This window comes from Pleurodeles waltl, chromosome 1_2, assembly GCF_031143425.1.
Source record: "Pleurodeles waltl isolate 20211129_DDA chromosome 1_2, aPleWal1.hap1.20221129, whole genome shotgun sequence".
NCBI lineage: Eukaryota > Metazoa > Chordata > Amphibia > Caudata > Salamandridae > Pleurodeles > Pleurodeles waltl.
This window is the reverse complement of record NC_090437.1, coordinates 1,025,874,889-1,025,887,045: the sequence shown is the minus strand read 5'-3', so window position 1 is coordinate 1,025,887,045 and position 12,157 is coordinate 1,025,874,889. Positions and strand designations below refer to the sequence as shown.

General features: G+C 44.6%; 1 protein-coding gene across 2 annotated transcripts in view; it reads left to right on the top strand.

Moving 5' to 3' along the window:
* WDR19 (WD repeat domain 19) overlaps nucleotides 1–12,157 on the top strand; it is a 601,305-nt gene that overhangs the window by 262,649 nt on the left and 326,499 nt on the right. For both annotated transcript variants that reach the window (XM_069202086.1, XM_069202080.1), the window contains exon 25: nucleotides 9,106–9,252. In XM_069202086.1, the coding sequence (XP_069058187.1) occupies nucleotides 9,106–9,252 (147 nt within the window). The remainder of the gene's footprint in view (nucleotides 1–9,105; nucleotides 9,253–12,157) is intronic.

Here is a 12,157-nt window from a genome sequence, read left to right as displayed (position 1 = left end):
TTCTTAATTTTTCCAGATTTCAGTTAAACTTGGTGTCGACAAATCGTATGACTTCTCCTTTTGAGCCTACACGTTCCTGTGATCTCTTGTTTCTCTTAGGCCATTTCTTTATTTTGGTAATGATCACTTCTGCCAGTATAGTTGGTGATTTGCAGGTTTTATCTGATTTTCCTTTAACAGTGTTGCAGAACGATAGGATAGTGCTTCAGGTCAAACTTTTTTTTTTTTTTACCTAAGGTTGTGTAAGAGTTCCACATGTCTTACGCTATTTCTTTTGCCTACTTTCCTCTAAAGGATGAGGTGAGGTTTCATAAGTTGAATCTCAAAAGAGCTTTGATTTTATATATCCAGTGAAAATGGGGTTTCAGAAAGATGTTAATCTGTTTGTGTCCTTTAAATGATTAAGGGCAGGACCTGCTGTTAGAAAGCAGACTATCTGCTATTGGAGGTTATTGACTGTCAAGCTCTGTTTCAAACTGTTTTAGAGTGCTCCTGCAGAGGGTTTGGGGCTCATTCCATGGGGGACATAGCCAGGGCTGGCTTTAGGGTGCTGCGACCGATGTGACATGGGGAGGTAATCATAGGCGTTGGAAGAGCATTGTGTTTAACAAATACAGTTTAAAAAAGCTGCTGCAGAGTTTCTTAGGTCCAGTTTTCAGGCAGCAATACAAATATCAAGATAACTCTTGTGATTCATGTTCTTCCTAGAGAGAGAGTATTGTGTAGTGGCAGTTTTGACTCACCATAAAGTAGCTCAGTGGGTTCATGTGCCTGCTGCAAAGAACATGTACCATGCAGATCATAGAACTGTATTTTATATAGATAGCTGAGTGGATTACTGCCTTTGTCAGAGGGATCCTTTTTAATGTAGTTCATAGTATACAATCCTAATATAGAACAGCGACTGTTATGAACTGTCATCAAACAGCTGCATGCAGGTTAGGACGTTATGTATTTTCCCCAGTCTTTCATTATCTATTTCTAAAGTTGCTAAAACAGTCTCAGCTTAGTAGGACAGTTTTGCAGTCCTTTTGGACAAGCTGGGTCTCTGTTCTAGTCTTTCCTCCTTTGCTTTAGGAGTGTGAATTTGGGAGTGTTTAAGCCAGCATTCTTCTAGAGGTAATATCCATTCAAAGAACAAGTTACTTATGTTTGGTAACGTTATTTCTTATGATAGATTATTCCTGCATATTGCTCACGCACTCCCATCCTCTCTGCCTTTGTTAATTTTAATTTATCCAGTATTTGAACTTTCATAGATTCATATGCTTGCATTATTCCCCATCGTTGAAGTGGGAGTCCCACAGGACCTTACAAAAGCAGTATGTAAGAATCACATAGGCCACATTGGTAGTAGCCATCAATTGAATAGCTCATCTATGTTCTTTTGAAAAAAGAGCCATACTTGATCTATGACCAATCAGGTGCCAGCACCCTCTAGAATACTCCCAAGAGAAGCTCTTTCCCTCAGATTTTCTACCACACATCATGTGCAGGGAGTTTCCCTGAGCTCTGCTCAGTTTTTTCCTGTGAAACCTATTTTGTCTACAACCAAAAGATGTAAGATCATTCTAAAAAAAGGCCTTTTCATACCCTTGTAAATCCTGTGGCAAGAAAATGCTACATATTGATGATCCTCATAAAGACTGCCTGTACCCTAAACATCAAGTGAAGGGCTGCAAGATCTGTTGCACCTTCTCCTCTAAAACTCTGAGGGACAAGGAAGGAAGACTTCTTTTATGGTTACAGGCAAGGTCCAGCACTTCAGGTGAGGACAGTGATACAGCTTCAAAACCCCTAAGGAAGGTTAAGGTCTTCAGAACCAGGGATTTCTGAGGAGAGCAGGAAGGCTGCAAAGACTCATCAGAAGGACCCTTGAAAGGAGAAAATTAACTAGTCTTCACAAGATCAGCCTCCTCAAAGTCATCCACTGCATATCCAAAGAAAAAGGACACTTGTAACCTTTTTTCTTCCTCTGATTCGTTGACATCAAGAAAACCATCACTGAAGCTTCACCACTGTCGACAATGCTGTCGACAACAACAAACAGATCCACCGTCACCACTGTCTTGTCGACGAGGCCATCATCGATGGCGGTCCTACAAACACCAGTCTCCTTAGCGACGGTATGTTACACAACTCATTCAGACATGGTGGATTTGACTTCGCCATTAGTGAAGAAAAGACTTCCATCGACGAAGATATCTTAAGAACCGTCAACTAAGATTGCTTCACCATCTACGTCTCATCCATCAATGAAACCACCGTCGACGACCGCATCATGGAAGGTACCACCGTTGTTGAGGACATCACAGTTGACGAGGCCACCAGCGTTGAACCTATTGTCGAAGACAGCACCGTTGATGGTGCCATCGACGACATCACCATCTGCCATAAAAAATGCTACACTACACTATTGCGGCCGATACTTCAGATTCTGCTGACACTCATACTACAATAAAAATTACTGAAGTCACAAAAACTGCTTTTACATCCTGATGACACGTCCCTGAGAATGGTTTCAACATTGCTACCTAGTCACCTCTTGGACTGAAAAGATTCTGAGGATGAGGAACCATTTGGGACGCTCACAGCGCATCAGAACTGCAAGTTTGTTTAATTTGATGAGCATGAGAAGTACCAAAAGTTGCTGTGAGTAAATGCGTCCATTATAGCTTTCTCGAGTATTAAACTGTAATAATATTGGGCATTTTGAGTCCCCTGGACGTTATTCTCATAACTGAAAGGTAGGACAGTAAAAAAACTGGGTTTCAAAGACACTGTTTATTCATTCATCAGATGTACATATTAACTTGCAACTTTCATGAGATGTTGATGGTACCTGAGCAAGGAGGACTGTAAGAAAGAACTTACAGCGCCTTGGGAAATAACTATATATTGCTGTGATATCACCAAATTAAATGCAATTGTTTACATAGATTTCACTTTGAGACCTAGCTCTGGCATAAATAATGGGATATTTCCCCAATTGCCCATGTTGTCACATCGAGCAAGATGATTTCATGCATCCTATTTGAGGTTACAAAGTTTTCCGACATTTTTGGCAGGAGGTCTCTAAGTGTTGTGTCTGTAGTTCTGTGATTACACCTGCACTAAAGTGGAAGATTTGGCTCCAAACATACATACTAAACCTTTCATCCATCTAGTCTTCTTTGTGAAAAGATGTAATACGCAATATTGGCACAATAATGATGCTCCTGTGTAGGTAGGAAGTTGGCTCTGTATATACTATTTCAAAGTAAGAAATAATGTGCACAGAGTCCAAGGGTTCCCCTTAGAGGTAAGATAGTGGCAAAATTAGATAATTCTAATGCTCTATTTTGTGGTAGTGTGGTCGAGCAGTAGGCTTATCACAGGGTAGTGTTAAGCATTTGTTGTACACACACAGGCAATAAATGAGGAACACACACTCAGACAATTCCAGGCCAATAGGTTTTTATATAGAAAAATATATTTTCTTAGTTTATTTTAAGAACTACAGGTTCAAGATTTACATAAAAAACTTTAAATGCAAGATACTTCACTAAGATACTTTAGGAACTTTGAATAAAAGCAATATCATATACAGTCTTTGTAAAAATGGCAATAAGCTATTTTCAAAGTGGACACAGTGCAAAAATTAACAGTTGCTGGGGGAGGTAAGTAAAGATTAGATAAGGAGGTAAGTAAAACACTTAAAAGTCTCAGTTCTGGGGCATAGGCAGCCCACCGTTCGGGGTTCAAGGCAACCCCAAAGTTACCACACCAGCACCTCTAGGCCGGTCAGGTGCAGAGGTCAAAGAGGTGCCCAAAACACATAGGCGCCTGTGGAGAACAGGGGTGCTCCGGTTCCAGTCTGCCAGCAGGTAAGTACCCGCATCCTCGGGGGCAGACCAGGGGTGTTTTTTAGAGCACTGGGGGACACACAAGTAGGCACACAGAACACACCCTCAGCGACACAGGGGCGGCCGGGTGCAGTGTGCAAAGCAGGCGTCGGGTTTCAGGTAGGAAACAATGGAGAGACCCAGGGGTCACTCTAGCGGTGCAGGAAGGCACAGGGGGGTCTTCCTGGGACAGCCACCACCTGGGCAAGGCAGAGGGGTGCCTGGGGGGTCACTCCTGCGTTGAAGTTCGGTTCCTTTATGTCCTGGGGGCTGCGGGTGCAGTGTTGGTTCCAGGCGTCGGGTCCCTTTTTACAGGCAGTCGCGGTCAGGGGCAGCCTCTGGATTCTCTCTGCAGGCGTCCCTGTGGGGGCCCAGGGGGGGTCGTCTCTGGTTACTCACGGGCTCACAGTCGCCGGGGAGTCCTCCCTGAGGTGTTTGTTCTCTGTATCTCGAGCGGGGTCGTGTCGGGTGCAGAGTGTGAAGTCTCACGCTTCCGGCGGGAAACGTGCAGTCTTGGAAAGTTGCTTCTTTGTTGCAGAGAAGTAGCTGGTTTTGAACAGGGCCGCTGTTCACTGGAGTTTCTTGGTCATTTAGTCCAGGGCAGTCCGCTGAGGCTTCAGAGGTCGCTGGTCCCTGTCAAGGCATCGCTGGAGCTGGTTTTCAAAGTTGGAGACAGGCCGGTAGGGCTGGGGCCAAAGCAGTTGTCGTTTTCCTCCTTCTCTGCAGGCTTGTAGGTCAGCAGTCTTTCTTGTTTCTTCAGGTTGCAGGAATCTGATTTCCTGGGATCTGGGGAGCCGCTAAATACTGAATTTAGGGGTGTGTTTAGGTCTCGGAGGGCAGTTGCCAACGGCTACTGTCCTTGAGGGTTGCTACACCCTCTTTGTGCCTCCTCCCTGTGGGGAGGGTGGCACATCCCTAATCCTATTGGGGAAATCCTCCAAACTCAAGATGGAGGGTTTCTAAAGGCAGGGGTCACCTCAGCTCAGGACACCTTAGGGGCTATCCTGACTGGTGGGTGACTCCTCCTTGTTTTTCTCATTATCTCCTCCAGCCTTGCCGCCAAAAGTGGGGGCAGTGGCCGGGGGGCGGGCATCTCCACTAGCTGGGATGTCCTGGGGCGCTGTAACAAAAGGCGGTGAGCCTTTGAGGCTCACCGCCAGGTGTTACAGTTCCTGCAGGGGAAGGGGAGAAGCACCTCCACCCAGTACAGGGTTTGTTCCTGGCCACAGAGTGACAAAGGCACTCTCCTATGTGGCCAGCAACATGTCTGGTGTGTGGCAGGCTGGCAGAAACTGGTCAGTCTACACTAGAAGTCGGATTGGTATTCGGGGGAATCTCTAAGATGTCCTCTGGGTGTATGTTACAATAAATTGCACACTGGCATCAGTGTGCATTTATTGTGCTGAAACGTTTGATACCAAACTTCCCAGATTTCAGTGTAGCCATTATGGAACTGTGGAGTTCGTGTTTGACAAACTCCCAGACCATATACTCTTATGGCTACCCTGCACTTACAATGTCTAAGGTTTTGCGTAGACACTGTATGGGCATAGTGCTCATGCACATATGCCCTCACCTGTGGTATAGTGCACCCTGCCTTAGGGCTGTAAGGCCTGCTAGAGGGGTGACTTACCTATGCCACAGTCAGTGTGAGGTTGGCATGGCACTCTGAGGGGAGTGCCATGTCGACTTAGTCATTTTCTCCCCACCAGCACACACAAGCTGTGAGGCAGTGTACGTGTGCTGAGTGAGGGGTCCCTAGGGTGGCATAAGACATGCTGCAGCCCTTAGAGACCTTCCCTGGCATCAGGGCCCTTGGTACCAGGGGCACCAGTTACAAGGGACTTACCTGAGTGCCAGGGTTGTGCCAATTGTGGAGACAAAGGTACAGTTTAGGGAAAGAACACTGGTGCTGGGGCCTGGTTAGCAGGGTCCCAGCACACTTTCAAATCATAACTTAGCATCAGCAAAGGCAAAAAGTTAGGGGGTAACCATGCCAAGGAGACATTTCCTTACATCCTGCTGTCAGGAAATGGTCCAAAAGAATGGATAAGCATATGTTCATTGACGATACTACATACAAGTACTGTGGCTCCCCTCGGAATCGGGAACAGCATTAGTCCCCTTGATGCCCTAGTTTCATAACAATACCGCTTGTGAATACAGAATCTTAGTGTCTTTCAGAAGTTCTTTGCTTATAGGTTCACACCTTATGTCCTCATTTAGTTTATTACGTGCTGTCCTTGACTGCAGTGATGATAGTAATGTGACTGTAGAGCAACCCTTCTTGAGTGTTTATTTAGATGCTTAACATGATCTTAATAATTTGGTCCCTTACAGGTAGCAACTTGTAGGAAGCTAGCTCTGTAAATACTATATCAAAATGAGATATAGTGTGCACAGAGTCCAGGGGTTCCCCAGAGGCTTAACAGAGGCTAACGTAGTTAATACTAATGCTCTCTTTTGTGGTAGTGGGGTTAGGCTTATCAGAGGGTAGTGCAAAGCATTTGCTGTACAAACAGTCAATAGAAGAATCACACACTCAATGACTTAACTCCAGACCAATGGTTTTTATATAGCAAAAATATATTTTCTTAATCGATTTGTAGAACCACAAGATTCGAGTTGCAGGTAAGTACTTCAATAGATTCGTATTTCACACATGTATCAACAGTATTTTGAAATTGATAAGTTATACAGTTCTTGAAATATTGGCAATAATCTGTTTTAAAAATGAACACTACAATTTTCAGAAACAGTTCCTGGAGGAAGAAATGTTAGTTCGATTTGTAGGTAAGTACAACACTTACAGTTTCAGTCTCCGGGTTTTAGGAAGTCCACTAGTTGGGGTTTAAGTTAACCCCAAACACCCACCACCAGCAACACGGGGCCGGCCGGGTGCAGAGGTCAAAGATGAGCAAATGTAACGTGGGCTCCTATGGAGACAGGGGGTTCTCGGAATCAGGCCTGCCTACAGATAAATACCCGCTGCTCGAGGGCAGACCAGGGGGGATTGAGGGAGCACTGGAAGGGCCACAAGTAGGCACCAAACACACACCCTCAGCGACACAGCTGCGGCCGAGTGCAGGGTGCAAACAGGACGTCTAGCTTCCAATGCTGGTCTATGAGAGGTCCCCGGGGGTCACTCAGAGGCTGCAGGCGAGGTCCAGGGGTTTGTCTCAGGCACACCGATGGTCGACTAAGGAGGAGGGCTGCCTGCTGAACGTTGCTGCACCGGATGTCAGTTTCTCCAAGGCCTGGGGGCTGTGGGTGCAATGTGTCTTTAGGCGTTGGATATCCTCATCCGGAGCTTTGCGGTCAGGGGGGTCCTCGGGATTTCGTCTGCAGGTGTCGTCGTGGAGGGGTGAAGAGGTCAACCCAGGGTGGGTACTTGCTCGCAATCGCCTGGGGGCCCTCTCTAGTTGGGTGGACCACCTAGAAACGGGCCACCGGCATCTGGTGCAGAGTGGTCAGGACTCGCTCATCCGGTGTGAGGTGGAAGTCCTTAGTTATTGTTTTTTCTTATACAGGGTCGCTGTCCTCAGGAGGTTTTGATCCTCTTGGGTGCAGGGCAGTCCTCTGGAGCTTGGCAGAGGCTACTGGTCCTGCTGGACGCGTCGCTGTTTTTTGCAGGTTCTTTGAAGCAGGAGACAGGCTGGTAGGGCTGGAGCCACAGTAGTTGTCATCTTCCTTCTTCTCTGCTGGGGGTTTCAGCTAAGCAGTCCTTCTTGTCGGGTCGCCAGGAATCTGGTGGGTTGTGTTCAGGAAGGTCCTTAAATCCTAGAATTAGGGGTGTTTTAGGGGTCAGAGGGCAGCAGCCAATGGCTACTGTCCTTGAGGGTGGCTACACCCTCTTTGTGCCCACTCCCTTTGGGGAGTGGGGCACAAACCTAATCCTATTGGTCCCTGTCCTCCAAACCAAGATGGAGGATTCTGCAGGGAGAGGGTCACCTCAGCTCTGGACACCTTAGAGGTGGTCCTGGTTGGAGTGGTCACGCCTCTTTGTTTTCCATAATTTTCCCGTCTGACTTGACACCAAAAGTGCGGCTTTGCAGAGGGGGGAGGGAGGGGGCATTGGGGGCAGGCAACTCCACTAGCTGGAGTGCTCTGGGGCACTGTAATCTGAGGCTTGAGTTCCTGTAGGGGGGAGGTGTGAAGCACCTCCACCCAGGACAGGCTTTTTTTTCTGTCCACAGAGTGCACAAAGGCACTCACCCCATGTGCTCAGAAACTTGTCTGAAAGTGGCAGGCTGGCACAGACCGGTCAGTCCTAGCAGTTTCTTTTTTTTCAATAAATCCCACACTGGCATCAGTGGGGGTTTATTGAGCTTAGAAGTTTGATACCAAACTTCCTAGTATTCAGTGAAGCCATTATGGAACTGTGGAGTTCGAAATGACAGACTCCCAGACCATATACTCAATATGGCTACACTGCACTTACAATGTCTAAGTATGGACTTAGACACTGTAGGGGAATATTGCTCATGCAGCTATGCCCTCACCTGTGGTATAGTGCACCCTGCCTTAGGGCTGTAAGGTCTGCTAGATGGGTGTCTTACCTATGCCACAGGCAGTGGTTTGTGGGCATGGCACCCTGAGAGGGGTGCCATGTCGACTTTGCCTTTTTCTCCCCACTAGCACACACAGGCTGCTGAGGCACTGTATGTGTGCTTGCTGAGGGGTCCCATAGGGTGGCATAATACATGCCGCAGCCCTTAGGGACCTTCCCTGGCCACAGGGCCCTTGGTACCATGGGTACCTTATACAAGGGCCTTAACCGTGGGCCAGAGTTGTGCTAAAAGGTCCAGATTTTAGAAAAGAACATTGGTGCTGGGGCCTGGTTAGCAGGATCCCAGCACACTTTCAGTCAAAGTGGGCATCAACACTAGGGAAAATGTGTGGCACGCGTAGCCATGCCAACAGTGGCACTTTCTTGCACACCTTATTTCATGAAATGCTAGTGGAAAACTTCCTGATCAAAATTGTGTATTTTTTATGTAGCTGTAGGCTAGAGCATGTATCATTACCGTGAGAATGTTTATAGTAATATCTCCTTTTGCTTATCCCACAATATGCTGACTCTTCTGCTTAGCTACCACAGTATGGTAAATAATATGCTGCATTTCTGGGTCCTATGGTCATTTATATAGGATTAAATATTAAACATTACCTGAAAAACACTTGCTACAGTGAACTGAAAATATGTTTGTTTCATGTGTAGATACAAGGAAGCAGCTGTTGCTTATGAAAATGCCAAAGACTGGGACAACCTCATCCGCATTCATCTTGATCACCTTAATAATCCTGAAAAGGCTGTTGGTATAGTAAGGGAAACTCAGTCTCTTGAAGGAGCCAAAATGGTAGCCAGGTAACTGATCTTTGGTATAGTCACGGAATGCCTTGGAAAAATGTTGTTATATGTTATTTATATACATGTTTCTAAATCTGGCTGTAAATTCAACTTACGTGATGCCGTAGCCCTTTCATTTCTGGAGAAAAAATATTAATCAAAAGGAGTGGTCAATGTCTAAATTTACTCAACCTCATTATGCCTATAGTGGAGTACATTCAGCCATTGGATACTTCTCTGGATTTAGCAATTTCCTTCATTAATTGGTGAATTGTTTTATCACCAAACTCTAAATTAAGTCCTTGATGTTACTTAACTTGTATTGTTTGAGTTGAAAAGAATAGCAAGATAAATTGTGCTTCAGTTTCTGAATGAACATTTATGAAAGCTTAGCTCAGTAGGTGACGTGGCTGTAAACATTTGCACATTGTAACAAAATATTTTTTCTGCTGAGACTAAATTCCAACAGTAGAGTTCAATCAAAGAGAAGCTACAGTTATCCCCTCTGTGCCATACATCCTACCCATTACCCTAGCATATTATACTTTGTACATCAAGTACCAGATCAATGACTGAAAGACCATTTGAATTGTCTTCACATGAAGCACGTCGGTTTCTGCTACATAAAAGTAGTTAGAGCCTTTCAAACTTTCATATGTTGGTGATCTCGAGTTGCTGCCTTCCATAGTAATTTCTTACTTTGGCTTCCCTTCCTCTTTGGTACTTTCAACTGCAGCACTAAGCCTAGAGTTCCTAAAATGATGTCTGCACCTGTATTGCACAGTCTAAAAAGGTAACAAAGTTACCAGCTCTTTATAACTGACTTATATCCTCAACTGTATAAATATTTCCTCTTCCCTGAGCCTTCTATTGGTATACTTGATGTCACCACCTACATGCATCCACCACAAGTGTCATGGTTCAGTGTGACATAGAGGAGCTATGCTTCAGAGTATTTTACTTCAGCTAGACTACTCAAGACTTAAATAATATTTATATCTGCCATGTATTTTTTTCTGATATCCGTTTACATGTCAAGCAAGCAGTATTTCTACATGGTCTCCAAGAAGCAGTTATTCTACTTGGTTTCATACAACTTGCTGTCACGTTCAGGGATGATTTCTGGCCACACCTCCTCTAGAGCCAACAATAGGTGTTCCTGGACCTAGTTTCATACAAATAGATTAATCATTAAGAACCGTGTCTCCATTAAGTACCCAGTCTCCTCAGTCGAGCTAAATTCTCCCTCTTCTTCAGTCAGAGGCTGCAATCTATTCAGAAGACTCTTATCTGGAGGCCATTGATTTGTTTGTAAACAACCACCTGAGACATGCTCTCCTTCTCCATCTACTTCTTCATCAGAGCTGGGTAGAATGTCTGTGGTATTGTCTTAAATGTATTTTCAGGTCTCCAAAGGACACAAAGGTGTACGCCCTTTCCTCTGTCTCAGATAGGTCAATAAACATATTACTGATGGAAATCAAAGATGTTTATCTTGACCCAAATCTTTCAGTCTATTAGAGAAGGTGATTGTTTTCTCTGTCTCAGTTGGCAGGGAGTGTACTTCCAAGATCCATCTGGAAGTTCAGTTAGCTGTTTCTTAGCTCTGTATTTAGAGAGCACCATCAATCAATCTCCATGTTTATTCAATTAAAAAATATAACCATAAAAGAGCAGAAATTAATCATCATATAAAACATAAATAACTAAAGGAAAAAAAAAACATTAAACACATTAAAAGTTACAAACGTTAAAAAAAAATCAGTGCATTGCGCCAACATATTGCTCTCTTTTTTTTTTTTTTAAAGCTCCCACCTCAATACACACTGTAGCATCATCCACCAAATAAAAGGCTGGCCTACACTGAGAGAACCCTTGCACTTTTAAAATAGGTATCAAAAATCTATGTCTAAAAGGTTCATAGAATTTACAGAAAAGGGTAAAATGCTGCAGATTTTGAGGAGAAACACATTCACAGGGGCAAATAAGAATGCTATTTGGATCAAACTGCCCCAAAGGGAAACAGAGGTCACATCTAACCAAAAACTAGTTATAAGAACCCTCTTCCACACATTATCAGTCATGGTGAGTTAGGGCTCAAGTTCCAAACATGTCTTCACTAAAATTAAATCTCACACAATCGGCTTCTCTGTATCTCCTTGGATTCCCTTGTGGCCCCTGTTAATATCATAAACTCTCTTTTGCCCAAAATCTATCACTTTTAGACAACAACTGTGGAGAGGAAAATATCTTTGATCAACCCAGGCTTTCGGCCATATGGCTGGTATATTTCAGCCATGGTATTTTTAGTCCCAGATCGCAAGACAAACAATCTAAAAAGCTGTCCCTACTGAGCGCCGCCTGCTTATTGACCCATATAGCAATACATAGAAGCAACCATCCTCCACATGCTCTAAACCCAGATCCTCATGTATTGCAAAACAGTGCAAAACACGGACTATTGGGCCAAACTCCAAGTAAAAGCCTGCACAACGGATTTCTTCCTGCTGCAGAGTACAACTCTTTTGATAACCCCAAATGGAGGCCCCAGAGGTTAAAACTGGTAAACACTTAAGTTTATACATCTCCAACAGTGGCAAAATGGGCTTGTTCCCAACCTAGCTGAGAGTTCAAAGGCCGAGCCGACAGCAGCATTAAAACTGGCACACCTCTTAGACATCCACAGTTGCCAATTCCCCTTGTCATCAATGGGTACTCCTAAATAGGAAAGCTCATGTGCCAGGCTGATAGACTGACCTTTGATTGCTACTCGATCTAGTTTGCTTAAAGGTTTGCTACACATCATATAGTAAGTTTTAGATACATTGACTTCCAAATCCAGGTCATTCATAGAACTAACAAAGGCATCAACAGCTCTCCACAAACCATTAGATATTAGAGACAGAAGGTCTGCGTCATCAGC